At 44.4% G+C, this 24,115-nt stretch overlaps 1 protein-coding gene across 1 annotated transcript; it reads right to left on the bottom strand.

Annotated features, from left to right (window-relative positions):
• Window positions 1–1,712: 1,712 nt before the first annotated feature.
• Window positions 1,713–22,325, bottom strand: KLHDC1 (kelch domain containing 1). Its single transcript, XM_038137898.1, has 13 exons — window positions 22,088–22,325; window positions 19,793–19,863; window positions 18,430–18,547; window positions 17,738–17,856; window positions 16,019–16,097; window positions 15,092–15,175; window positions 14,206–14,289; window positions 9,698–9,756; window positions 7,491–7,603; window positions 6,964–7,036; window positions 3,740–3,824; window positions 2,979–3,031; window positions 1,713–2,665 (listed from the first exon to the last, which is right to left on the bottom strand). The coding sequence occupies exons 1-13, from the start codon at window positions 22,187–22,189 to the stop codon at window positions 2,491–2,493; spliced, it is 1,215 nt and encodes a 404-aa protein (XP_037993826.1). The 5' UTR covers window positions 22,190–22,325; the 3' UTR covers window positions 1,713–2,490.
• Between the last annotated feature and the right edge of the window lie 1,790 nt (window positions 22,326–24,115).

Here is a 24,115-nt window from a genome sequence, read left to right on the forward strand (position 1 = left end):
GCACCGGGCATCCCGGGATTAACACTGTGAGTGTTTGAAGTGCCCCCAAATTCACCCTGAGGGCATCTGAAATACCCCAGAATTCACCCTGAGGGCACCTGAACCGCCCCAAAATTAATACTGGGAGCGTCTGAACTACCCCACAATTCACCCTGAGGGCAACGGGCACCCCAAAATTAACACTGGGAGGGTTTGAACTGCCCCCAAATTCACCCTGAGGACATCTGAAATACCCCAGAGCTCACCCCGGGGACACCGGGCACCCCGGGATTAACACCGGGAGGGTCTGAGGTGCCCCCAAATTCAGCCCGGGGACACCGGGCACCCCAGCATTAACACTGAGAGTGTCTGAGGTGCCCCGCAATTCACCTTGAGAGCATCTGAAATACCCCAGAATTCACCCTGAGGGCAACGGGCACCCCAAAATTAACGCTGGGAGCGTCTGAACCGCCTCAAAATTAACAATGGAGCACCTGGGCATGCTGAAATTCACCCTGAGGGCACCCGAACCGCCCCAAAATTAAGTCTGGGAGCATCTGAACCACCCTGAAATTAACACTGGGAGCACCTGAACCACCCCAGAATTCACCCTGAGGGCACCGGCACCCCCAAATTCACCCCGGGGGCACCTGGGCACCCAAAAATCAACACTGGGGGCATCTGAACCGCCCCAAAATTAACACTGGGAGCATCTGAACTACCCCAGAATTCACCCTGGGAACACTGGGCACTGCAAAATTAACAATGAAGCATCTGAACTACCCCACAGTTCACCCTGGGGGCATCCAGACATCCTAAAATTAACCCTTGGAGCTTCTAAACCACCCTGAAATTAACACTGGGAGCATCTGGACCGCCCCAAATTCACTCTGGGGGCAACTGAGCACCCCAAAGTTAACACTGGGAGCATCGGAACCGCCCCAAAATTAACACTGCAGCACCCAGGCATGCCGAAATTCACCCTGGGGGTACCTGAACTACCCCAAAAATCACCCTGAGGGCACCTGAACCACCCCAAAATTAACACTGGGAGCATCTGAACAACCCCAGAATTCACCCTAGGGGCACTCAGGCACTCCAGAATTAACCCTGGAGGTTCCTGAATAACCCCAAATTAACACTGGGGGCACCTGAATAACCCCAAAATTAACATCACAGCACCCAAACCACCCCAAACTGACACTGGGGACATCTGAACCTCCCCAAATTAACCATGAGGGCACACGAACAACCCCAAAAATTTACCTTGGGGCATCAGAACCACCCCAAAATTCACCTCAGGGGCACTTGAACCTTGTAAATTCACACTGGGGGCATCTGAACCCAAAAAAATTCACACTGGGGGCATCTGAAACCCCCAAATTAACCATAGGGGGTACATCAGCCCTCTCAAAATTAACCTTGGGGGCACCTGAGCCCCTGCAAATTAACCTTGGAGGCTTCTGAATCCACCAAGTCAATCCCAAACCCCTAAAATCAGACCTTGGGGGGCACCTGAGCCCCCCCAAAATCAAACCTTGGGGTTCAGGGGGGCATCAGAACTCTCCCTCCCAAAAATGGAGGGGAGTTCAGCACATAAAATGAGGCTGTTAAAATAACCAGTCACAAAACTTCCTTTTTGAAACAAATTTGCTCCCCCCAAAGCTCTTTTTCCCCAAAGAATTAATTTTTATAGCATTTAAAACCATCAAAAATGTGTCCAAATGAAGCTCTTGCTTCAACTCTCTAGAAAATTTTAATGACTGTGCTCCTGTTAAGTAAATATTTGAAACAGAAAAATAACCAGTACTACATTTGCTTTTCTTTTTTTAAACAATAAATAAGCAACTTTGTTGTTGTTGTTGTTTTTAACAAGAATGAAATATAAACTTTGCACATCCAAAATACAATATACAACTTATTTCCAAAAGGACTTCCTGATGACAGAAACAGTAAAACCAGGTGATGAACTGAGGGTTTCCTATAGAGACCAGGAGGTGTTGCAGCTTTTTCTTCCAAGTTCCACAATTCCCAGAAGGATTTTCCTACTTGGAGTGTGAGGTGTGAGGCTCCAGGGTTGGATTTTGGTCAGAGCCTGGTGGAACCAACATTCGGGGGTGGTAAATTTGTTACCTTTAAGACTGACGAAGTGTGAATGTCCCCAAGACACCGAGGTGAATTTATCTTTTTGGGAAGGCTGCTGGGGGTAAGGCCAAGGAGGGTTTTGAGACTCAAACCATGTTTAATCCAGCTGAAATGGATCACGTCCCCTTCCAAAAGAACAAAAGGTTGTGAGGGCTGTGTGGTCAAACCCACGAGAGCAGAGGTGAACAATTATCTAGAAATGAAGTTGGATCAGTTTTCCGTAACGCGGGAAACGAGAGATTCCCATAAAAAGGATTGGTGGTCAAACTTCCCTCAGAAAGACAGCCGAGCACGGAGCTGCAGGGGAGGAGCACAAAGCTCACGAACAAAGCCCTCGGAGGTGTCCCAGCAGCTCCCTGCCCTGGCTCATGTGGAGTGCAGCTGGCTTTGTCTCTCAGTCTCAGCTTTCCTCTCCTGCCTGTGGGTCATGGCAGCCCAAAAAGTGATTTTTTTCAGCACTTCCTGCAGAAGTTTGGATGGCAAGCAGGGAATTTGCTTCTCCAAGAGAGCTGCGTTCTTCCCAATGCAGTCAAGACACAGCCTGAGGAAGGGAAATAGAAAAAAAAAATTAAAAAATGAAGTAAATGGTTTATATTCTAACAAATGACACCTAGCAAAAGCTGATGTGCATTAATTACAGGCGTGGGGGATTACACAGCACCAGTGACTCAATGCATCACACACGGAAGGGTTCAGGTATTTCCTGAGGAGGACATTGGGTACTTCCCCCAATTTCTGCAGGAGCAGGTGGCTGAAACAACACCTGGGGTGGAGGGAGGTGTCCTGCCCATGGAACACCATGGTGGGATTTAAGCCCAGCCTAAACCATTCTGGGATTTTTAATTCCAACTCACCTGAGCAGGGAGTAAGGCTGAGTCTGAAATATCAGCAAGTCACTGCAGTGACCCTGAGCAAGAGAAGAAAAGAACCATTAGAATGGCAAACAACTTCTCCACCCCAGCAGCTCTCCACAGTAATGTCATTTATTGCCACGTGCATGATTTAGAAGTATTCTCCTTGACCCACTATTTATAAGGAACCTGAATTACAAATTCCTTTCTATTCTGTCAGTCAAGAAAGCCTCAGGTGGGGATTGCTCAGTGGAATCAGTGGTGTGTAAATTATAAATCATTTATAATCTGAGGAGTGTAAATTATAATAATTTCCTCAATGGTGTGTAATTTGTAGTGGTTTCAGTTACCAGTCTAAACAAATTGTTTGAGCCAAACTCAATCTGATTTGTTTTTTTTTTTCTCCTCAGTTACAATCCTATATGGATTTTAATTGCAAAATTAAAATTAATCAATTAATTGATATACTGAAATTTTTCTAGAGATCAGGTGATGTTGGAGCTTTTTCTTCCAAGTTCAATTAATTTTTGTCAATTAATAGATTTATTAATATAGAATTATTTTATTTATTGATTTGCTCAGAGGTTTTGGACTCCCCATCTGTGGAAGTGTCCAAGGCCAGGCTTGGAGCAACCTGGGATAGTGGGAGGTGTCCCTGCCCAGGATTAAATGGACTTTAAGGTCCCTCCCAACTGAAACCATTCCATAATTTGATATTAATTATAATTATCCCAGTGAGGGAATTTGTTGTTCAGTTTACTGACCGTGTCCATGAAAAGCAAATCATCTTTGCTGCCCCCAAACACCATCACTTCTCCCTCCTGCCCAAGGCAGGCTGTGTGCCACAACCTGCAAATGAAAGCACAGACACAGTGAGTGCCCCAGGAACAAGGACTCGGCTGTTAGCAGCAAGACAAAACCATTATTTCAGGGGTAAAAAAGAACACCTTAAAATTTATTACTTGTTTGTTTAATAATATAAAATAAGAGCATGTGACTCCCCAGCTCATGAGAGTTACTTTCATACAGACCAATATATTTTGTCATTATTTGACTTTTCTGTATTCTGGGCATATCAACTTTGTCTTATTTATCACCACAGTGGAAAATTTTTTGGCAACTCTACAAACCAAGCTTTTGCCAAGGTTTTCCTTTGGCAATTTTCCACTTTCTTTGGTTCAGAAGTACAATTTTCTCGTGGCTTTCAGCCTGGGGGGGTTCTCAGTGCTGACACAGATCCCTGAGCACTTGGATCTCCAGCTCTCCTGTCCCAGTCTCACCCTTCCCCCAGAGATTCCTGGGGTCACTTGCTGTGATCAGTAACTTCCAGCACGCCAAGGAAGTTTTATCATAAAGACCCCACAAAAGCAAAGCCTGACTTTATAACTTGAGGAAGATCCTGCCCCTTCAGCAGCCACCGTGGTGGGGATTTATTTTTCATGATTAGGTTTTTCTGCTCTATCACCACTGATGGACTTTAGAGCCCCTGAACCAAAATCAAACACACCGCTGAAGTTTCACGCCAAAATCATTGTCCCCACGTCCTCTCTCCCTTCACAGTCCTCAGCAGGTACCTCACCTTTTCCCTTCCTCATACCTGTGGACAGATCTGTCTCTGCCTGCTCTGCATTAGGGAAACTCTGGGCTTGGTCACGGAGAACACGGGGAAGCCTTTCCTGCCTGGGCTCTGGTGACATCCTAGCTTGCAACCTGAGGCTTTTCCTACTGCCTGAGAGCTCCTGGCCTCCCATGGGCTGCTCTAACTTATCACCTAAACATTCTAACAAAGCACGTTATTCAATCACACACGGCTCTTCCAGCACAGCAACAGCATCACACGGCAAAGACAACAGGGAATCCAGGGGGGAAACGGTTTGTTCTCAAAACAAAATTAAACTGACGGGCAGAGGGAGGAACAGCGTTTTCCAGCAGTTACGGGAGTGAAAACAGTGGGAACTCAGGAGTTAAAATCTGTTCTGCATTTCAACCCAGCATGCAAAAGTAAAACTGATGGACAGAGGGAGGAACAGCATTGTCTAGCAGTTATGGGAGTGAAAACATTGGGAATCCAGGGGTTAAACAGTTTGTTCTCTATTCAACCCAGCATGCAAAACTAAAATTGATGGACAGAAAAAGGAACAGTGTTTTCTAGCAGTTATGGGAGTGAAAACATGGGGAATTCAGGGGTTAAACAGTTTGTTCTCTAGTTCAACCCAGCATGCAAAACCTTGGCTGAATAAAATTAATGGACAGAAAAAGGAAAAGTATTTTCTAGCCGTTATGGGAATGAAAACATGGGGATTCCAGGGGTTAAACAGTTTGTTCTGTACTTCAACCCAGCATGCAAAACTAAAACTGATGGACAGAGAGAGGAACAGTATTTTCTACCAATTCAGGATTACCTGAGAAGGTAATTTTTTAGAAATTGCTAAAAGAGGAGGTTGAAGGAAATTACTCCCTACAGAATTTAGGGAGGGAATCAGAGTTGCAGAAGCATCAGGGAAAGACCCTAATAAATTTCACTACAAGGTAAGATAAATAGATAAAAAAGTACACACAAATGTATAACTGCTCTGCATTTGAAGAGCAACTGAACTGATTTAAAGCTTTTCCAACTGCAGAGATCCTGCAGAAAATAAAATGATGGTACAAATACTTGAGGCTTAAGCAGCTCAGTGTATGGGAGGCTTTTGGTGTGGTTCCTTTTCCTCACCAAACCCCCCCTGGACACATCCCAGTGTCACCTGCTCCAGGTGGCCCTGCCCTGCCAGGGGGATGGACTGGGGGACCTCCAGAGGTCCCTTCCAACCCTAACATTCTGTGACCTCCTGGAAAAATCCATGAGGTTTTGAGCTTTGCTTGGAGGAGGGGAGGTCCTTTAGTTCTAAAAGATTTAGGTCCAGGAAAGCTCCTCAGCCCTACAACCCAAATCCCAAAACCCCCCTGGGAACCCCCTGGGGCTCAGGAATCCCTGTCCCTCCCAGGCACGGAGTTATTCCAGCTGAGCTGCTGCTCCTGGGGCTGCTCCCCAGCACATGCCAGGAAAAATCCCAGCCCGGGGAGGGTTCAGGAGACCCAAGAACTGAGCCCAGAGCCCTGACTGCTCCTGCTGTGCTGTTCAAAGCCTCCTCAGGCCTGAAATAGCTAAAAAACATCACTGATCACAAACTGAGTATTGGCTGAGGCTGAGGGCTGGCTTTATTTGGGCTTGGAAGAGTTTGAAGGCTAAGAAGGCAGACAAGCTGGTTTAGCTCTGGCTGCTGTGTTTAAAAGGCAGCCCAGAAGAGGATAAAACAGGGAGAAAATGAATGAAGGTGAAGATATTTCAGTAACGAGGCAGGGGGCAGAGCAGAACTGGACATTTTTGTATCAGAAAGGATATAAAATTCGGATATATTATGATATAAATATTGTAATTAAAAAGACATTGTGATATATATTATGATATAAAATTGTGCTGGGAGTTCCTGGGTGAATGCAGGGATTGAATTCAAAGAAAATCTGAATATTTACTATCTAGAGCAAATCAGTTCAATAGTTTTTAACTTGGAAACACAGATAATGCTTCAAACACTGGCTTAACACTCAGTTTTGCTTTTGAACCCTGAAAGAGGAATCAAGTTTTTCATGGCTTTTCCTCCCCTGTTTCTAATAATTTATAAATATTAATGAGCTTTTATTATTCTCCTTGGTTATTTATTCCTCCAGTTTTTATGGTTTGTTTATAGAACAGTAATTTGGCTACAGAGCACCAGGTCAGTCGGACACCCAGATCCTTCACCACAAGAACATCTTCTCATGCAAATAAGCATCAAATACACAAATTAAAAAGGAGATATGAAGGCAAAAAAAGCTGTTAAAGCAAACTATTCAACCACACTGCATTAATATTTGAAAATATTAAAAAAAAATACTGTTCAAGAATTTAGAACTGGGTTGATTTTGAACAAGGGTTCAATTTCAGCACACATGATTTCTGTTTCTGTACCTGGGCCTGCTCTTGGGCAGATGGGTCAGCTGCTTCCATCCATTTGTTGCAATGCTGTGGATCCAACCATCACCTGCAATGTCAGAATTATTATCATTGTAATTATAATAATTATTATTAAGCTCATTAATGGGGTTTTTGGGATGAAAAAATAGCTTTTTATTCACACAAGGAGCTCTAAGAGCAGGTTTATTTAGGTATCAGGAACATCAGCACTTCATGAAGCTGCATCTTTTCAACACTTGTGATTTCATGTTGTCCCAGAACCCTCCCTGCACTGAAATCTGGAATTAAAACACACCCAATCCCTTTCTTTGGGGTAAATTGAGAAAATCATCCCCTCCCATTGGATTCATCTGGGAAATTATTATTTATCTTCAAATTATTTTTGCCAATTTCAGGTTTTTTCATGGAAACAAGCAGCCTTTTCTACAACACCAACTGCTACCAACCATCCCACCCCCCGTCTGTGTGGTGAGAAACGCGCAAGAGAATGAGAATGATTTCTGTTCCTCTAAATTACTCACTCAAAGGAACATTGTCAGAGCTTAGTCCTCCAAAAAGGAAAAGTCTGTCATCCCCTATGGGGGTCAGGGTGTGCCAGGAGCGATCTCTGGGCTTCTCTCCACTGATATTAATCCTGGGGGAACAAAGAAACAAAAGCCCCAAATCTTCAAACAGGGCTGAAATGGTTTAATTATTGAATTTAAACTGATTTGGCAGGAAATTTCAGTTTGTCCTAGAAGTACCTTGGGTGCTTTCCCAGTGAAAAAGAGATTAAATACACAAATAAATTCTGTGTACATGTAGGGAAACAGTTAATTGATATAAAATTGATGGTTCTTGAGGGGCTACAGGCTCTCCACTCCAAGGAAAATGATTTTAAACGACACAAGGATTGTGGATTTACCTCTGATCCAAAAGCCACCACCTCTCCAAGCTGGGGCTCACCCAGACTTTGAAATAAAGATTAGTTAAGAGGGGATTTCCTAAGTGAGGGAGGTTCATTATTGATAATAAACAAAACTGATGGAGGTTTGTTATTGATAAAATCTCATTTGAAATCGATTTCAGCTGAGCTCTATTGAAATTGATTTTATTTTGGTTGGGTTTGCTTGAGAATGTGAACAGTAAAGATCCTGATATCCCAAAAACCAGTTTACCAGAGATAATTAAAGAGGGATTGCAGAAGTGCCCTGCTAAATTTGGCACTGAGGCCAAGCTGCAATATTTGTTTGAATCCAAGTGAAGAAAAGCAGCTGCTAAAATTGGCCAAGGGGCAGCCTGGGCTTTGATGGTTAAAAAAAAATACCAAACAGCTACTGCTAACTGATAAAATTTCAATTTTCATGCACAAGAAACGCTCTCAGTACCAGAAATAACCAAATTTTGAATGAGTTTAGTAGAGCTCAAGGCAGGGAAGCAACTTTTGGGCAGTGGCAGCTGCAAGGGATTTTGCAATCTGCTGCTGGAAGCTCATCCTGGGCTAGCAGGTTCATGCTGGGCAAGCCCTTAAGAAAGCTGCCTAGAGTTGAGTAAGAAAAAAACCCTTGACTGTTTAGTAAATAAAATCATTATCTATTAATAAATAATTATTAGCTCCCTTTGTGATCAGATAATAAATAATAATGAATAAATACAAACACTTTATCTCCTGTGAGGCGCCAAAGGCAGCAAACACTGAAAACTTTTTTCCCACTAATATCTGTGTTTTTTTTCTTTTTTCAGTCTTAAATCAGTTTTTTTCAGTCTCTCAAAGACTCTTTGCAGAGGTGCTGCAAGAGCTGAAGATTCCTAAATTTATAATGGTCCAATATATAAATTTACAGTGATCCAATATATAAATATACAAATATTTATATATTTAATATATAAATGTACAGTGATCCAATATATAAATATCAATATATTTAATATATAAATTTACAGTGATCCAATATAAAAATATACAAATATTTATATATAATATATAAATTTACATTGATCCGATATAAAAATATATATGTTAATATATTTAATATATAAATGTACAGTGATCCAATATATAAATATATAAATATCAATATATTTAATATATAAATTTACAGTGATCCAATATATAAATATACAAATATTTATGTTAATATATAAATGTACAGTGATCCAATATATAAATATGTTTAATACATAAATTTACCATGATCCAATCTATAAATATATAAATATTTATATATAAATATATAAATTTACCGTGATCCAATATATAGATATATTATATAAATATATTTTTATATACACTACACTAAATCCTGGATAAATCTTATGAGCTTTTCTTGGATCACAATATAGAAATAACTTGAATTTTGGGAAAATCTGCATTCTTTACGGATTTCATGGCCTTTCATGGAAGAGACCTTTTCCCAATTTGTGCTGGAACTACAGAGAGTAAACCCAGCGTTCAAAAAGCCCTAAAAGCTGGAATTCCATCTGGATAAATGCAGCCAGGCTGAGAATGAGGGTGTTAAATCACTCCATGCTGTGCTTTAAGCAGCACCAGCAAAGCTCCACACAGAGCAGGAAAAGCTCAGCAAGCACTATCAAATTCAGCTCCACTGAAATCACAGCCCAGCAGCTGTTAGGAGTCCCCAAACCCTCATTCTCCTCTTGGAAAAGCTGCGGGAATAGCTCGGGAACTATTTAACAATATGTTTCCATCTTCTAAATTCAGTTTTAAGTGTTCTAAAAGCAAACTTACCTTCCAGACCAAGTCCAAGTGTCTAAATTCAGGCAGTGCAAATCATTCATTCTGGTTTGCTAAAACAAAGAAATAAAATCCCACTCGGGTTATTTTAAGCAAACGATAAACAAAATATTTCAGTGAGGCCTTCCTGGGACAGAAAATTCCAAGGACCAATAGTTTGAAGAAATCTGTACCCACTTGCCTTAATATAAATCTGAATTATGTGGCAGATGAAAAGCTTTTCTCCTCACAAAAACCATGCAACTCTCAGGAAGGTGCCTGGCAGAAATATTTCCAGTCATGCAACAGCACTATGGGGCCAATTTTAGCTTCTAAAAGTGAAGAACTTTGTGGGAATTTATCCAGTTCCTGCAAATGTTTTTAATTTCCATCCACAGAACTCCTGGCAGGGCAATGCAGAAGGTGTTTTACTCTCCTATGGCTGCCTGCTGTTATTTTCCTTGACATTGTGATCAGAAGTTTGGATCCTCCTGTCTGGTCACTACTCCTTGGAGTATCCTGGTAGTGCTGTACTCTGGCTATTCCCAGGAATGTCCATCGTTTGTGCTTTTCCCTCTTTTCCTTTCACAAAGTGACCACCAGCAAGCTTTTAGGACCTTTTAGCATTTGCCATCAAATAAAACGGGAACTCTTTCCTCTTGCTTATCTGCCTGGGGTTTGAGGTGGAGAAGTCTCTGCCTGCCCGGGGGTGGTGGAGAAGGTGAGAGAAGGATTTCTTTGCTTGCCTGGGAGCTGTGATTCCCCTGGGAACTACAAAAACCACCTGGGAAGTAGGGAAACGTTTCTTGCCTTACCTTCCAACTCCTTTTCTCCCTGGGCAGTCCATAGATCTATTAGAAAAAGCTTTCCTCCAGCTTGCAGATCCTCTGAGGCAGAGCTGGGCTGAAAGGAGTGCTCGTACCCCAGCAGGGAGGCTGAGGGAGCTCCAGAGCTGCCCAGCAGAGCTCTGGGAAGTCCCTCAGGGATTTCAGGGAATAGCAAGGTTTTCAGGAATGCTACAGCCTCCTCTGCCAAGCACTGCTAACCCTGCTGGGCCGGGAAGGGAATGGGGAGAGCATTTTGGGGAGGGCAACGGGATAAAGACAAGCAGATTGTGAGGGTTTGGGGCATTGCCTCAAAACAACCTAAAAACAACCAGGTGTGGTCCAGCTGACAGCCAGGGGAACAGATCTGTCTTCCACGACACCTCTCTCCAGCTTCCTACTCCTTCTGGCGCCTTTGAAGGGCAGGAGGGGAACAAATCATCCAAGCAGAAAGCAAAATGCAGTTGGGATCTTCTGGACATTTGGGGCACACCCAACATCCTGGCCTCTACAACTGGAAATAATCATGCTGGAGTGATACAATTTGATATAAAGGATATCTATCAAAGGAAGTTGCTGTTACGGTGAAAATTAAGGTTTCAAGAGGATCCTGTTCAAGACCTCCTCGCTGACTTTCCTTTCCTGGGCATTAGGCAGAAGATGGAGAAATTCTCTTTCCTGCTCCCTGGGAAATCAAAAAATCTTTGCATTCTCATGATTCAACAGCTGGGCAGTTGCAGAATTACAGCAAGCTCATTTTGAATTCAAAACACCACCAACTGTCCAAGGCTGAGGCTTTAACAAACGAAAGCACCTTCCTACCCAACCCCTCTCTGAAGCTGGACCCACACAGGTTTACAGGAGCATCACTCCACACAGCTCTCCTGCAGTTTCTCATGGATTTCTCTTTCCTGCTCCGTTTCATCATTCTGCTGCCAATCCTAAAATGATTTTTAATTGCCTTAAGAGCACCAAGCCTCCTAAGAGGGCTGGAATTTCCCTTGGAGCTCCAAGGGCTCCCGAGACACTGCTTATCTCTGGCAAGTTGATTTCTCGGCAGCCCAGCGCACGTTAGGCAGGAGCTGCTTGGTCTCAGGACTAGCACCAAAAAGGCTTTAAGGGTGACATTATTCCCAGCTCCCTGCTGGGACAGGGAATTCTGCAGCTCTCCCTCCTGGATTTACAATCAAGAGCTATTCCAGCTCCAAGCTTTGCCAAGAGAAGGACTGCAGCTCCATGGATCTTCTGAGCTTAGCTGACAGGAAATACAAACACGCTTACATTAAAGCACTGGATGTGTGAAGAGCTGCTGCAAAGACTTTGAGTTATTTACTTCATTCTCAACATGAAACTTTTCCACTTAAACATAAGACTCGCATCAACTTCTGGACTAACTCTGCTTCCTTCCCACTTTCTCCCATTTCTGTTTTTCCAGGGGCTTACCTGAAGGAACTGAGTCCACATAACACTTCTGAGCCTGTTTTCAAATGACTCCTGGTACAACTGATTCTCATCATCATCATCATCACCATCATCATCATCATCTTCTTTTACCAGTTCTAGCTCCAAGTTTGGAAAAAGGTGCCCTTTCCTCCCAGAAAGATGAATAGGAGAAGCCTCATGACACTTCCTGGCCCTTTCTGGTTCCTTGCAGAGCCTTTTCCCTGGGAAGATTTGTATTATGGTGAACTAGAAGGAGAAGGAGGAGCAGAGCAACCCTGTGTTTGCTCCTTAATTTCTGGAGAAAAGCAAAACTTCATCCTTTGGGGAGGAATTATTCCTGGGGTCAGGAAATTTAGTGGTTTTCTGCTGTCTTTAGCTTTTTCTTTTCATGACTTACATTAATTCCTCAAGCCCCACTGAATGTTCCCTCACCTTTTTATGTTTCCTTCCATTTATTTCTAGGACAGAAAATGGATCAATAATAATCACCAAGGTGAAAATTACACTTGCTGCTCTCCTACAGAATTAAACACAGCTTTCCACAATTTCACTCTTCTCTGACACGGGTTCCCGAGTGGCTTCACTGAAATTTAGCAAGTTTTTAAGGAAGCTGAAGAGAAAAACCTTTTAAGATCAGAATGCTGCAGTCAAACAGAGTTAAACAGAAGCCTGAGGGCAAATCCTCTGAGGGCAGTGGAGGAATGACAGGTGAGCTCCAGCTAAATCAGAATTTCACTGACAGAGGCTGCACGGAACCCCAGCTGGAGTCAGAGAGCAGCTCAAGAGTGCAGCACCCCCGGGGTGGGCACAGAGCCCTCCCTGACAGAGCCCTGGGGGAAGGAGGCTTTGCAGGGGCTCAGGAGGAGCTGGCAGGGCAGGACCAAATCATCCAAGGGACCTTTACCTCCCCACTTTTGGGTTTTTCCCTCTCAGCTCCCTGAGGGAGGAGCAGGACTGGGCTGTGGTCAGCAAGGGTTCAGCTGTGAGCACACAGTTCAGGGGCACGGGGCTCGCTCAGGGTGTGGACAACCTGATTTTTCACTCTCCTCAGATCTCTTTATCTCCTTCAGTTATCTGCAAACCCACTCTGTGCAAACCTACAGCTCTGGGAGGTGCTGAGTGCAGCTCTCTCGGGCTTGAGGAACAATTCCAGAGATCCTGAATCGAAGGTCACATAATGGCAGGAACAAACAGGAGCCATTTAAATTATTTTCTTTTCTGTTTGCTCTGGAAAGGCACTTCACTAAAAACTTCCTGCAGGTGGGGAAGGGGCTGGACACGGTGCGGTCACTCTGAGCAGCAGGAGTGGAAGGAGTGCAGATTAGTTAGAGGAATGTTCCAGCAGGAAAATCAGGGAATGGGGAACAAAGTGCAGTTTTGCACTGCTTTGTTTGCCAGGATTTGGGAATACAGGGCTGGGGCTGTGGCAGCTTTCCAAGGTGGAGCTGGACTATGTTCATTCCCAAACTAATTCCTTCTCTTTTTTAAACCACAACTACAGGAACACAGCACTGGGGGCTCTCAGAAGCTTCTTCACTGTCAGTTTTGGAGATAGAAAACATCCAGGCTCATCCTCTAGCTGGGTAGGATTAAAGGTTCTAAACCAGCTGTAGTGAAAAGAGCTAAAAACTTCCATTAAAATAAAACACAAGAGTGCACAGTCACTGCAATTGGGAGGGTTTTTAACTTGCCTTACAGGATCTGTTTCTTACATCAACGCTTCAGCAGAGAGGAACTGAGCAGAAAATCTCCTTTAATTAGCACTGGAGAAATTCCAAGTGTTGCTGAGAGGTTTGAGTTTCTCCCTGCTTTAATCAGGGGGGTGGTGCCTGTGGCTTTTTTCACTTAAAAAGAGTCGGGAAGAGTAAAAATTACACAGCCACAATCCAACCTAAATTATTTCTGCACAGATTGCATCCTTTTGTCTATGACCTCTTCCAGACATCTCTATCTCAGTCACTTATGTGCCAAAAGTGGCAAAATTCAATTAGAAAGCCAACTCAAGTCTGTTCTTTACCACAGAGTCATCTGTGTTTTACCTTTTCTGGGACAACCTTTAATATTACAGACAGAAATATTCTTCTTTTTGTAGAGAGTGATGACAAGCAGCATCCTGGATACAGAGCCCTCAACATCCAGGTTAGGCCAAAGACATTTGGGATTTTTTTTTTCCTACCATAAAATGACAAAGAAAAAAAAAAAAAAAAAGAAAACTGCCAAGAGAATAATATGACTGCTAGGAAAATATTGAATTACCAGCACTCGTCCTCCAAAGATGTAACCTTTATTTCCCAGCACAGCACATGTGTGAGCTGCTCGAGGCTGAGGTGGATCTCCACCCTGAAAGAACCAAAAGAATCCTTCAGAACACCAGAAAAGCTCCTGGGCAGTTTTATTTTCTGACCTACGAATCATCAGGAACTGCTACTGAAACCTCTGGAAATCACATCTTAAAATCTGATGTTATATCCACGTGCCAAAAAGTGTAAATCAGAACTGAAGGTGGCAAAACTGGTTCTACCCTGCAATGGAAATTTTACATTTTACATTTGGTTTTACAGGGATTTTAGAACATCTTGGAAAGACCATAAAAAGCTGCCAGAAACTCTTTAAAATATATTCTGCTGAGTTCTTACATAAACTCACCTGGATTTCATGAACTTTAGAGAGTATTTTCATCTCAATAAGGCAGAGCTGTGAGAGGTTACCCATGGGAATTATCCCTGCATACAGATTTCCAGAGGGCTGGAGCCCCTCTGCTCCAGGGAAAACTGGGAATGTTCACCTGGAGAGGAGAAGGCTCCAGGCAGAGCTCAGAGCCCCTGGCAGGGCCTGAAGGGGCTCCAGGAGAGCTGGAGAGGGACTGGGGACAAGGATGGAGGGACAGGAGCCAGGGAATGGCTGCCAGTGCCAGAGGGCAGGGATGGGTGGGAGATTGGGAATTGGGAATTCCTGGCTGGGCTGGGATTGCCAGAGCAGCTGGGGCTGCCCCTGGATCCCTGGCAGTGCCCAGGACCAGGCTGGACAGGGCTTGGAGCAGCCTGGCACAGTGGGAGGTGTCCCCAATTTCTAGAGCACAGTAATGATTCAAAAGTCACTAAAATCCCAACTGGGTCAAGATGTGAGACCAAAAACCACTCACTCGAATTGCTGGCTGAGACCAAGTCTGTGTGGTTGTATCAAAAACATGAACATCATTGTGCCATCCCCAGAATATCTGTCCTTCCTAAAAAAAAAAAAAAAAAAGAGGAAATTTAAAAAAAATACATCTTTTATTTTAAAATCTTCTGTTCATTGAAGGATACAAACCCGGAAGGGATCTGTCCAAAGAGAAAATACTCTAAAACAGGCAATTTCATGAAAATGTGTGGTGATATTTTTAAGAGTGCTGCAGCAGCTTAGATTCACTTGAAGGTCAGCAGCACCCAGGGATGCTCAGGCTGTGACACCTGAAAATTGGCTTTGGGCCCCAACATCAGACACTGCAGCAAATTTCACCTTCTAAATTTTGTTGTAACACACTGAGAAATTAAGAGATTGTAAAAAAACAATTCTCGGGTGTCAGTCTTTAATTTGATGTCAGGAGCTTCCTGTCAATACTCTGCTCAGTCATCTTTGTATTAATTATAAGAAATTACTGTAGGGAAGTTGATAATCCAGGCATCCTTCTGGAAAATAAACTCAATCATCAGCTAGACTTGAGAAGCTATAAATTCCCTAATGTCACTTCAAATAAATAAATTATAAGAATTATTACATTTTTTTATAAAAATTATTTAAATTTTCTGGGATTTTCAGCTTTTAAATATGCCTTTGGATTACAATCCTGCATTCTCCTGCTTTGACAGCATTTGATTGACTGCACTCCAAGCCCAGCACTGGGAGCTTGCAGTGTGTGGAACAACCACAACGTGCAGTGCGTGGAATTTCAAACCTAAAAATGATTCCAAACTTGCATTTCTGCTGATGCCATAAATGCAAGAAAAATCAGATTTTTCTGCTGATCAAGGATGATAAAAAGGATCTTTTTTTTCCCCCCAATCAGTGGGAATGGGGACAGATCTCTTACCCAAAATGCATCGTGGACATCGAAACAATCACTGAGCTCGTTGTGCTTCCTGCAGCCATAGCCCCCAAAATAAATCAGCCTGAAACAACAAAACCACTTCAATCTTCTGTAAACAAGATGAAAATGAAGATGCTGCAATAATGAATATTTTGGGTCACTGCTGCACTGGCAGGAATATAAACAGTGAGAATATTTTGTGTTGCACCTGATGATGCAAACCCAAACAAGGTGAAGGTCACAGCCCTCAGCAAACCTGACTGAAACCCACACAAGGAAATTACTCAAGACACCTCAAAGTCTCTGTTCCTCTCCCTAAAAGTTTATTTCCAGGGCTGTTTTCAGGCAAAAATGGGAAATAAAACCCAGGACAGTGAAATGCCTCCTGCTCTGCCTTCCCCTAGGGAAGTTCCTGTGCTCCTGCTGCATTTTTTTGTTTTCTGTGTCCAATTTTTGGCAAGAAATGTTCCCAAGGTTTGTCCCACAGGACATAAAAAGTCTCTTTTTGGCTTAAAATGAAATTTTTCAACCAAGCACTACGGAACCTCCCATTGCAAGGATCCTCACACACCTCCCAGCCCAGTATTCCCAGGAAAGGGCCATTCATGAAAGATCTTTTTTTCCATCCAAAGGTTCCATTCTGTCTAGCCCAGGCGATTGTCTCAGCATGCAGGTGACACAACCCTTTGAATAAAAGCATTTAGTTTGGAATAATCTGGTGTTAACAGCGAGGCAGCTGTTCCAATATCTGTATTTCCCTATCTCTCGCAGTAAATTCCAATTACAGAACCAGGATCTGGCAGGCAGGGGCACTGCACAGCTTATGCAAAACCTCTTCAGATGTGCAGTCCAGAAAGAGAGAAATCACTTCCATCTGATAATGCCCCCTCTAAATCACATTCTGACTTGTTTGTAACACATTTAATAATAAATCACTGACAGGGCACCTGCTTGTGATCACTTCTGCCTCATTATCCAGACATTTCCCATAATAAACAAAAAATCTGGAGTATTTCTGTTTTCTAAACACACTTAGTCACTCTCCCAGCACAAATGTCCAGGCTGACTCAGCCCTTGCAAGATGAAGATAATCCCTGAAATGCCTTTGCAACTGCCAGCTGTTCAAATCCTTGGGAATCCACTAAATGGATTGATGGCAGGGAAATTTAACGCTGAAAATAATGAATATAGCAGAGAAAGTCATTTTATACTGCTTTTTAATGTGTTAAAATCATGTAATAGATGCATGATAGCTTTCTGCAGTGTAAAACATTCCACAAACTTGTCCTAAATATCCCAGCCCTCTCCTAAAGTGAGGTTTTATTTACAAACTTGTCCTAAATATCCCAGCCCTCTCCTAAAGTGGGGTTTTATTTACAAACTTGTCCTAAATATCCCAGCCCTCTCCTAAAGTGGGGTTTTATTTACAAACGTGTCCTAAATATCCCAGCCCTCTCCTAAAGTGAGGTTTTATTCACAAACTTGTCCTAAACATCCCAGCCCTCTCCTAAAGTGGGGTTTTATTTACATTGTTAAATGCAATAATTTATTTTCCATTAGTTCAGCTGCCATGTGAGGAAACTCTGGTACAAAGTTGTTACAAAATCCCCCAGCGAGTCAAGCTAAAAATCAGAGTTTCCTCCATCCCAACCCTGAGTTCTCTTCACTTTTTAACCCCTTCTCTTTGCAATTAACACAAATTAAATCTTTTTAAAGTGTTACCTGTTTTTGTACACCCAGCAGGAAAGTTTGTCACGAGGCGTGGGAGGTTGACCTTTAAAATTGGTGATTTTTTTCCACCTGTAGGTTCCGGTTTTTGTTCTCAAATTGACATAATAGAGCTTGAAAGGAAAGCAAAATGACAATGTTTTTAGAAAAAAATACAAATCACCACCAGAAAGAAACAAGCCACCTCCCCCAGAAGCCTGGAAGTTAAGGAGGAACTGGCAGTGAGTTTACAATGGCAAATACACCACAAAAACAGAGTTGAAATGGGAGAACTGGCAGAAAGTTGCCATTTCACTGATTTTCTAGGCAGGAGTCAGCTCTGACTTTATTTACATTCGATAATAAAACAACTGATTTAATCTGTTTTGTTAATTCAGTTTTCAGTTACACGGAAAGCTGGTAGCTCTGTTTTAACCTTCATTAGTACCTGATCATTTAAAGCAGTGAATTGCTGTCAAAGAGCACAAAAAAGTGATATTCAGAGATTAGTCTCAATCAGGGTTTTCAGAATATTTTTAAAAACCAATCGGGAAAGCACTGGTACAAATATAGAGGGTTTAAAAAAATAAAAGCTTTTCCTCAAATTTCTCTTTAATTCAAATACAAATACACCAAATAAACAACAAGGTCAGTATTAATAGTTATTAAAATACAATATTATGAGGGGAAAAAAAAGACTCCCATACCCTGTTGCTGTATCCTTTATCATCAAATCCCCCAAAAATGTACAGCTTGCCATTGATGCTGGCCCCACAGCTGCCTGACATGGAGGTGGGTAGCTCGCCTTCCATCAGGTGCATTGTCCTGCAATTTAAAAAAAAATACATCAAGGCCCTTGCAGTCTGCCAAAATGTAACAGATTTATTCCGAATATTTAGTCTAAAAGGTGAAAATACAGTTTGGGCCACAGGTAGGAGTAGGAGCTGCAGGTGAAGTTGGGCTCCTGTGGTGGAAGAGAATTCCAGGTGGATATTGTGTGTTTATAAAGGATCTTGATTTTTCTGGAGGTGAAATTCCCATTGAGAGAGCTGAAACGTGAATTATTCAGAATCTGGAAATATTATTAACTCCAGGAGCTCCTGAAATGAGAATGTGGCATTGCTGGGATGTCAGAAATGGAAACTGAGGCTCTGCTGTGCCCCGCACTCAGCTCAGTGTGCAGCTGTGCTGAGAGCTCAGGCAGGCCAGCAGACCCTGCTTAAACAGAACCTGGAAAATTCTGCTCAAGACAGACACCTTCCTGATCCCTGGAGCACAGACAGGAAAACCAGGGAGCGTGAAGGGGGAAAACATGGGGCAGGAGAATGGGGGGAAAGGGCAGGAGAGGAGAGGAGAGGAGAGGAGAGGAGAGGAGAGGAGAGGAGAGGAGAGGAGAGGAGAGGAGAGGAGAGGAGAGAAAGAGAAAGAGAAAGAGAAAGAGAAAAGAGAGAGAAAAGAGAGAGGAGAGAGAGGAGAGAGAGGAGAGAGAGGAGAGAGAGAGGAGAGAGAGAGGAAGAGAAGAGAAACAAAAAAAGGGGGGGAAGAAGGAAACAAAAAGGGGGGGGGAAGAAAGTGGAGGGAAAGAGAAAAAAGGCAGGAATAAACAAAGTGGAAGGAAAAAAAGGCAAGTTCTGAGTTATTTTTGAGAGGAAAAGAGAAAGTGGAAGGAAAGAGAAAAAGGGGGAGCTGTGAGTTATTTTTGAGTTGCAATGTACATGGAATTAATACCAAAAATAATAAATACATAACTGTAACTAGATGGAGAGCCCAAGTAGGCAGTGTTGAACTGTTCTAACACAAAAGTGAACGTAAAAAACCCGAGCCAAAATAAACTGCCAAGTAACTGCACCTGTGCTAACAGAGCCTGGAGCCACCCACTGCCCTGCACACAGCAACGAGCCTTCAGCAGGGACTGCACTCCTGGAGTGCATTTGCCAGCACAGGCCTGTCCCTCTCTGCTGCCATTGAACACCTGTGTTTAACAGGACCAGCGTCCCCAAAGGCTCTTCCCTGCAGAGCAGTGACAAAAGCAGCTCTGGGTAATAAGTGAATAGAAATGGTGCCACTCACCACAGCCCGCTGTCCATGTCATAGATCCAGAGCTCGTCGCTGGGCAGATAAACTTCATTTTCCTCAATGGACTGAAAGGGGAACAGGAGTGTTCAATCAGTTCTGCTTTTTGTGTGTGCACATGGAATGCCAAGCTGTGTTACAGCACTGAATGAGCCCGAGGAAATCAGAAATCACCCCAGTGTTACTGCTCTGATCAGAAAATGCATTTATTTTAAAAAGAAACTATTCATTCCTCCTTAGGACCTCTCAATAAAGGCACAGATTGAGCAACTTCACATTTTGCCAAGAAAAGATATGCAACAACATCGACCAGATTTGAAGCTCCAGCATCAAAACTCATCTTAGGTACTTTTAATCAGGAGCTGTTTCCATTGGCATAGTGGAAAAATAAAAAAAATGGACTGAGAACACAACAAGTTACTTGCAGCAGCAACTTGAAAGACCAAGGTGTCACATATCAAGGAGAAAATTAATTCTTCTGTGGAAAAAAAAGATTTATGAAGAGTCCTGAACAGAGGTCATTAAGAAAGATAAATAATTTGGGAAATAATGATGAGGAAAAACAACAAACAGGAGAGGAAGCCCAAAAAAAATGCAGTACTGGTGGTGAGTAACAACTACAGCATTAATTACTGCCTTGGCACTAGGAAGAAATGAAAGGCTGGCAGTGAGTAAGCAGCCAGAGTCAGTAAACAAATAAAAACGGGCTCAAAGTTAAACAAATGTGAAGAAGTTAAATACAAAACTGAAATTTAATTCGTGACAATCCAGTTACTGATATTGATGACCTGCTAAAAATGATGGTTTATTGTGAATTTCTCACTGTGAAGGGTGCCAGGCAGGCAGGTACATCCTATTTTTGGTGATTTATTCTGCCAGGCACCTCTGCTCTGCTGTTACACGGCCCTGGCAGCTTCTGCAAGGAGCACAAGTTGACTCAGTTCAATCTGGAGACGTCAGAGGTCGAGCACCTGCTCCTGAACCAGCTCTGAGCAAACACACTGATGCCAAAAATAAAGTTTGCTGGGCAGGAGTCCAGCAGCAACACGTGAAAAATGATTTATCTGTGTAAAGGGCTGCTTACAGAGCAACAATTTTCATAATATTTTCAGCAGATAAATATGTAATACTACTAAGAACGCTTGCAAAGTTTATCTGCTAAACTTCATGTACTTTTGTCATACTTTGAATGTGCCATGAACCCACAATTTTTTTATTAGAAAACCTTTGAAAACATTGTGCTCATTAGTTCAACCTCAGTTTTAAAGACCAGAGCATAAAAACAACTAAAGATTACCAGTGATGATGGGGATATTTAGTTCTACAGAGTATTATGGAGTTTCAATCCAGGAGTTCCCCACTAGAGTTCTTTGCTTGAGTACAGAAGACAAACTTTGAACGCTTTAAAGTTACCTTAGACCATGGAAAATATATATAGAATATGAAATATCTTTACAGAAATAAGTTTCCACCTGATCAAGACTAGGAATTACTCCAAGCCCAGGCAATTGCTGTTTTATGGCCAATGTGCACAGACAGACAAGATAAACAGATAAATATAAACAGAAAAATAACAGGTAAAACTAAGTGGATGTATTTAATGTAGTATAATTCTTATGTCCCTTTTGGGTTTTATTCGTAGAGTTAAAAGACACAAGGACTTACTTATGACAGAACCAGAAGTGGGTTTTTTATGAAAAAAAATAAAATTAAATTGTGGGTGGGTTTCAGCCTGCCATCAGGTTGTTTTTGAGGCGACAGCAGCGCTTTCTACGGGAGGAAAACGCGCTGTGAGCACCACGCCACTACTGACAAATAAAAACCACGGGGACTCAGCAGCGAGAACACGAATTACAGCCCGGAAAAACTGAGCCACAAACGACAGCGCCGAGGCTCCAAGGGAGACGCTCTCAGCGCGCCGAGCGGCGAAGGGAGGGCGGGTTGGAAGGAGCGAACCGGCTCCACCAGCCCTGCCCCACACGTGCTCCGTGACGGAGCGGCTGCGAGCGGGGCGGGAGGAGGGCGCTGATCGCGCAGGGAAAGGCTGGAGGGACGAGGCGATCCCCTCAGCGCCGTCCCCGCCATCCCCTCAGCGCCGTCCCCTCAGCGCCTCCCGCCTCCATTCGAACGGCGCGCGGCCGCCGCAGCCAATCAGCGCCCGCGCCACAGCCCCGGGCGCCCGCCGAGGGCTGAGGGCCGGCGGGGGGACCCCCCCTGCCCCGGCCGGGGCTCCGCTCCCCGCTCCCGGAGCCTCCTCCCGCCGCTCCTTCCCGGCTCCCCCGCCCGCCTTACCACGTATCCTCCCCACACGTAGAGAAAGTTGCCGTCCACCACGGCGCAGTGGCCGCTGCGCTCCTCGGCCACGCAGAACTGATCCGCGGGGTCCGCCGCCATCTTGGGGGGGAGGAAGAGGAGGAGGAGGAGGAGGGAGGAGGAGGAGGAAGCGGCTCGGCCGCCTCAGGGCTCGCGTCCCGCCACCGCCTCCTCCGGGTGAAGCTGCGGCTCCGCCGCCGGTCGCTCCCCTGGGGCGGACGGGAAGCGAGGAGGGTCCAAAGTGTGGGGCGGCACCCGGCGCGCGTCGGGATGGGAGCGGACGGGGACGGGGAGACCGCGCTGGCCCCGGTACCGGGCTGCAGTGCCGGGCTGAGGGGTGAGGCGGAATAAACCGTGCGGGAGGATGTGAATAATGCGGGAGGATGTGAATAATGGGCGCGAGAGGAGGAAAGAAGCACCGAGGACAGGAGAGCTTAACGCAAACCGCAGGGCAAGAAGGGAAGGAGGAGCTGCTCCCACAGCGGGACGGGGTTTAAGGCTCCGGGCAAGGGCACGGAGTGATGGACAAGGGGGAATGGCTTCAAAGTGCCAGAGGGCAGGGATGGATGGGACATTGGGAAGGAATTCCTCCCTGTGAGGGTGGGGACGCCCTGGAATGGAATTCCCAGAGCAGCTGTGGCTGCCCCTGGATCCCTGGCAGTGTCCCAGGCCAGGTTGGACAGGGCTGGGAGCAGCCTGGGACAGTGGAAGTGTCCCTGCCATGGCAGCAGTGTCATGAAATCGGCTTTAATGTCCCTTCCAGCCCAAACCATTCCATGATCCTGTGGGTTCTGTGATAAGACAAGCACAGCAGAATTCCCTGTCTCTGAAGGTGAGACAAGCCACGCTCTCGCCAGAAGCAGCAGCTATGAAATAGCAGCTGATATTAATTAAACAGTTGGACAGGTCCAGTTCTTACTCTGTTTTATCAACAACTGAGTCAGTTCCAGCTGAGCTCTGTGTCCGGCTGGAATGAATGGAATTCAAAATAAAACAGGTACAGCTCTTCAGAAATAGTAGAGTAGAACTTGGGAGAAGTGTGCACTTTGGCATCTTATAAAAGGGCACCAGAAAGTAATTGTCAAGATTTTCTTGTGACAGTGGGACATACACTTCCTCTGTTGGATCTAGGAGGGAAGATGTTAATTATTCACATTGATAAACTGGTAATATTAATCACAGACTCTCCTGAATTGGAAGGGACCCACAGGGATCAGCCAGTGCAGCTCCTGGCCCTGCCCAGACCCCCAGCAATCCCACCCTGGGCATCCCTGGCAGCTCCTGGAGCTCTGGCAGCCTCAGGCTGTGCCCATTCCCTGGGGAGCCTGGGCAGTGCCAGCACCCTCTGGGAAAGAACCTTTCCCTGAGATGCAACCCAAACCTGCCCTGGCACAGCTCCTGGCATTCTCTCAGTGGTGACACAGAGATCAGCACCTGTCCTGAACTCTTCAAACGAGGCCAGGTACTGTTGGTGCATTGGGATGGTGGTTAGGATGCAGGAGTCAGCATTTGGAAGAGGTGAAGAAGCCATGGGAAGCAGACAAACTCCATCCACAGAGCTCTAGGTCAGGTAGAGCCGCAATGTGCTGTCCCAGGAGATGGGATTCTGCCAGTGGAGCAGTGACAGACCTGGAAATGAGCTGTTCGTCAGTGTAACAAAACAATTCCATGGATCCATGTAGATCCACGCTGGCTGATCCTGGAGCACTGGGCTCCTCCAGTCACTCTCCAGCTGCTGTGATGTCCAGCAAAGCCACAGAAGGTGACAAAGATCTGGGCATGGCTTGCAGAGCTGCAGATGGCTCAGTGAAACACAAGGCTGCAGCTCACGCTGGAATACTTTTATATCTCTGGTGGGAGGCTGCAGGCAAGCTAAGAGAGCCCCCAAATCCAGCAGGATGCTGTAGGAGTGTGCTTTACATTCCCTGGCTGGTCACAGCTTTAGAGAAAACTATTTTGGGATGAGGGGCACATCCCTTCTCCAGGTGCACCTTCCTTCATGTGGCG

This window comes from Motacilla alba, chromosome 5 (assembly GCF_015832195.1).
Source record: "Motacilla alba alba isolate MOTALB_02 chromosome 5, Motacilla_alba_V1.0_pri, whole genome shotgun sequence".
Classification (NCBI taxonomy): Eukaryota; Metazoa; Chordata; class Aves; order Passeriformes; family Motacillidae; genus Motacilla; species Motacilla alba.

Coding starts and splice junctions, on each gene's coding strand:
- KLHDC1 (XM_038137898.1), bottom strand. CDS start 22,189: ATGGCGGCGGACCCCGCGGATCAGTTCTGCGTGGCCGAGGAGCGCAGC. Junction 18,548..19,792: donor GACATGGACAGCGGGCTGTG/GTGAGTGGCACC, acceptor TTTAAATTGCAG/GACAATGCACCTGATGGAAG. Junction 17,857..18,429: donor ATAAAGGATACAGCAACAGG/GTATGGGAGTCT, acceptor TTTCCTTTCAAG/CTCTATTATGTCAATTTGAG.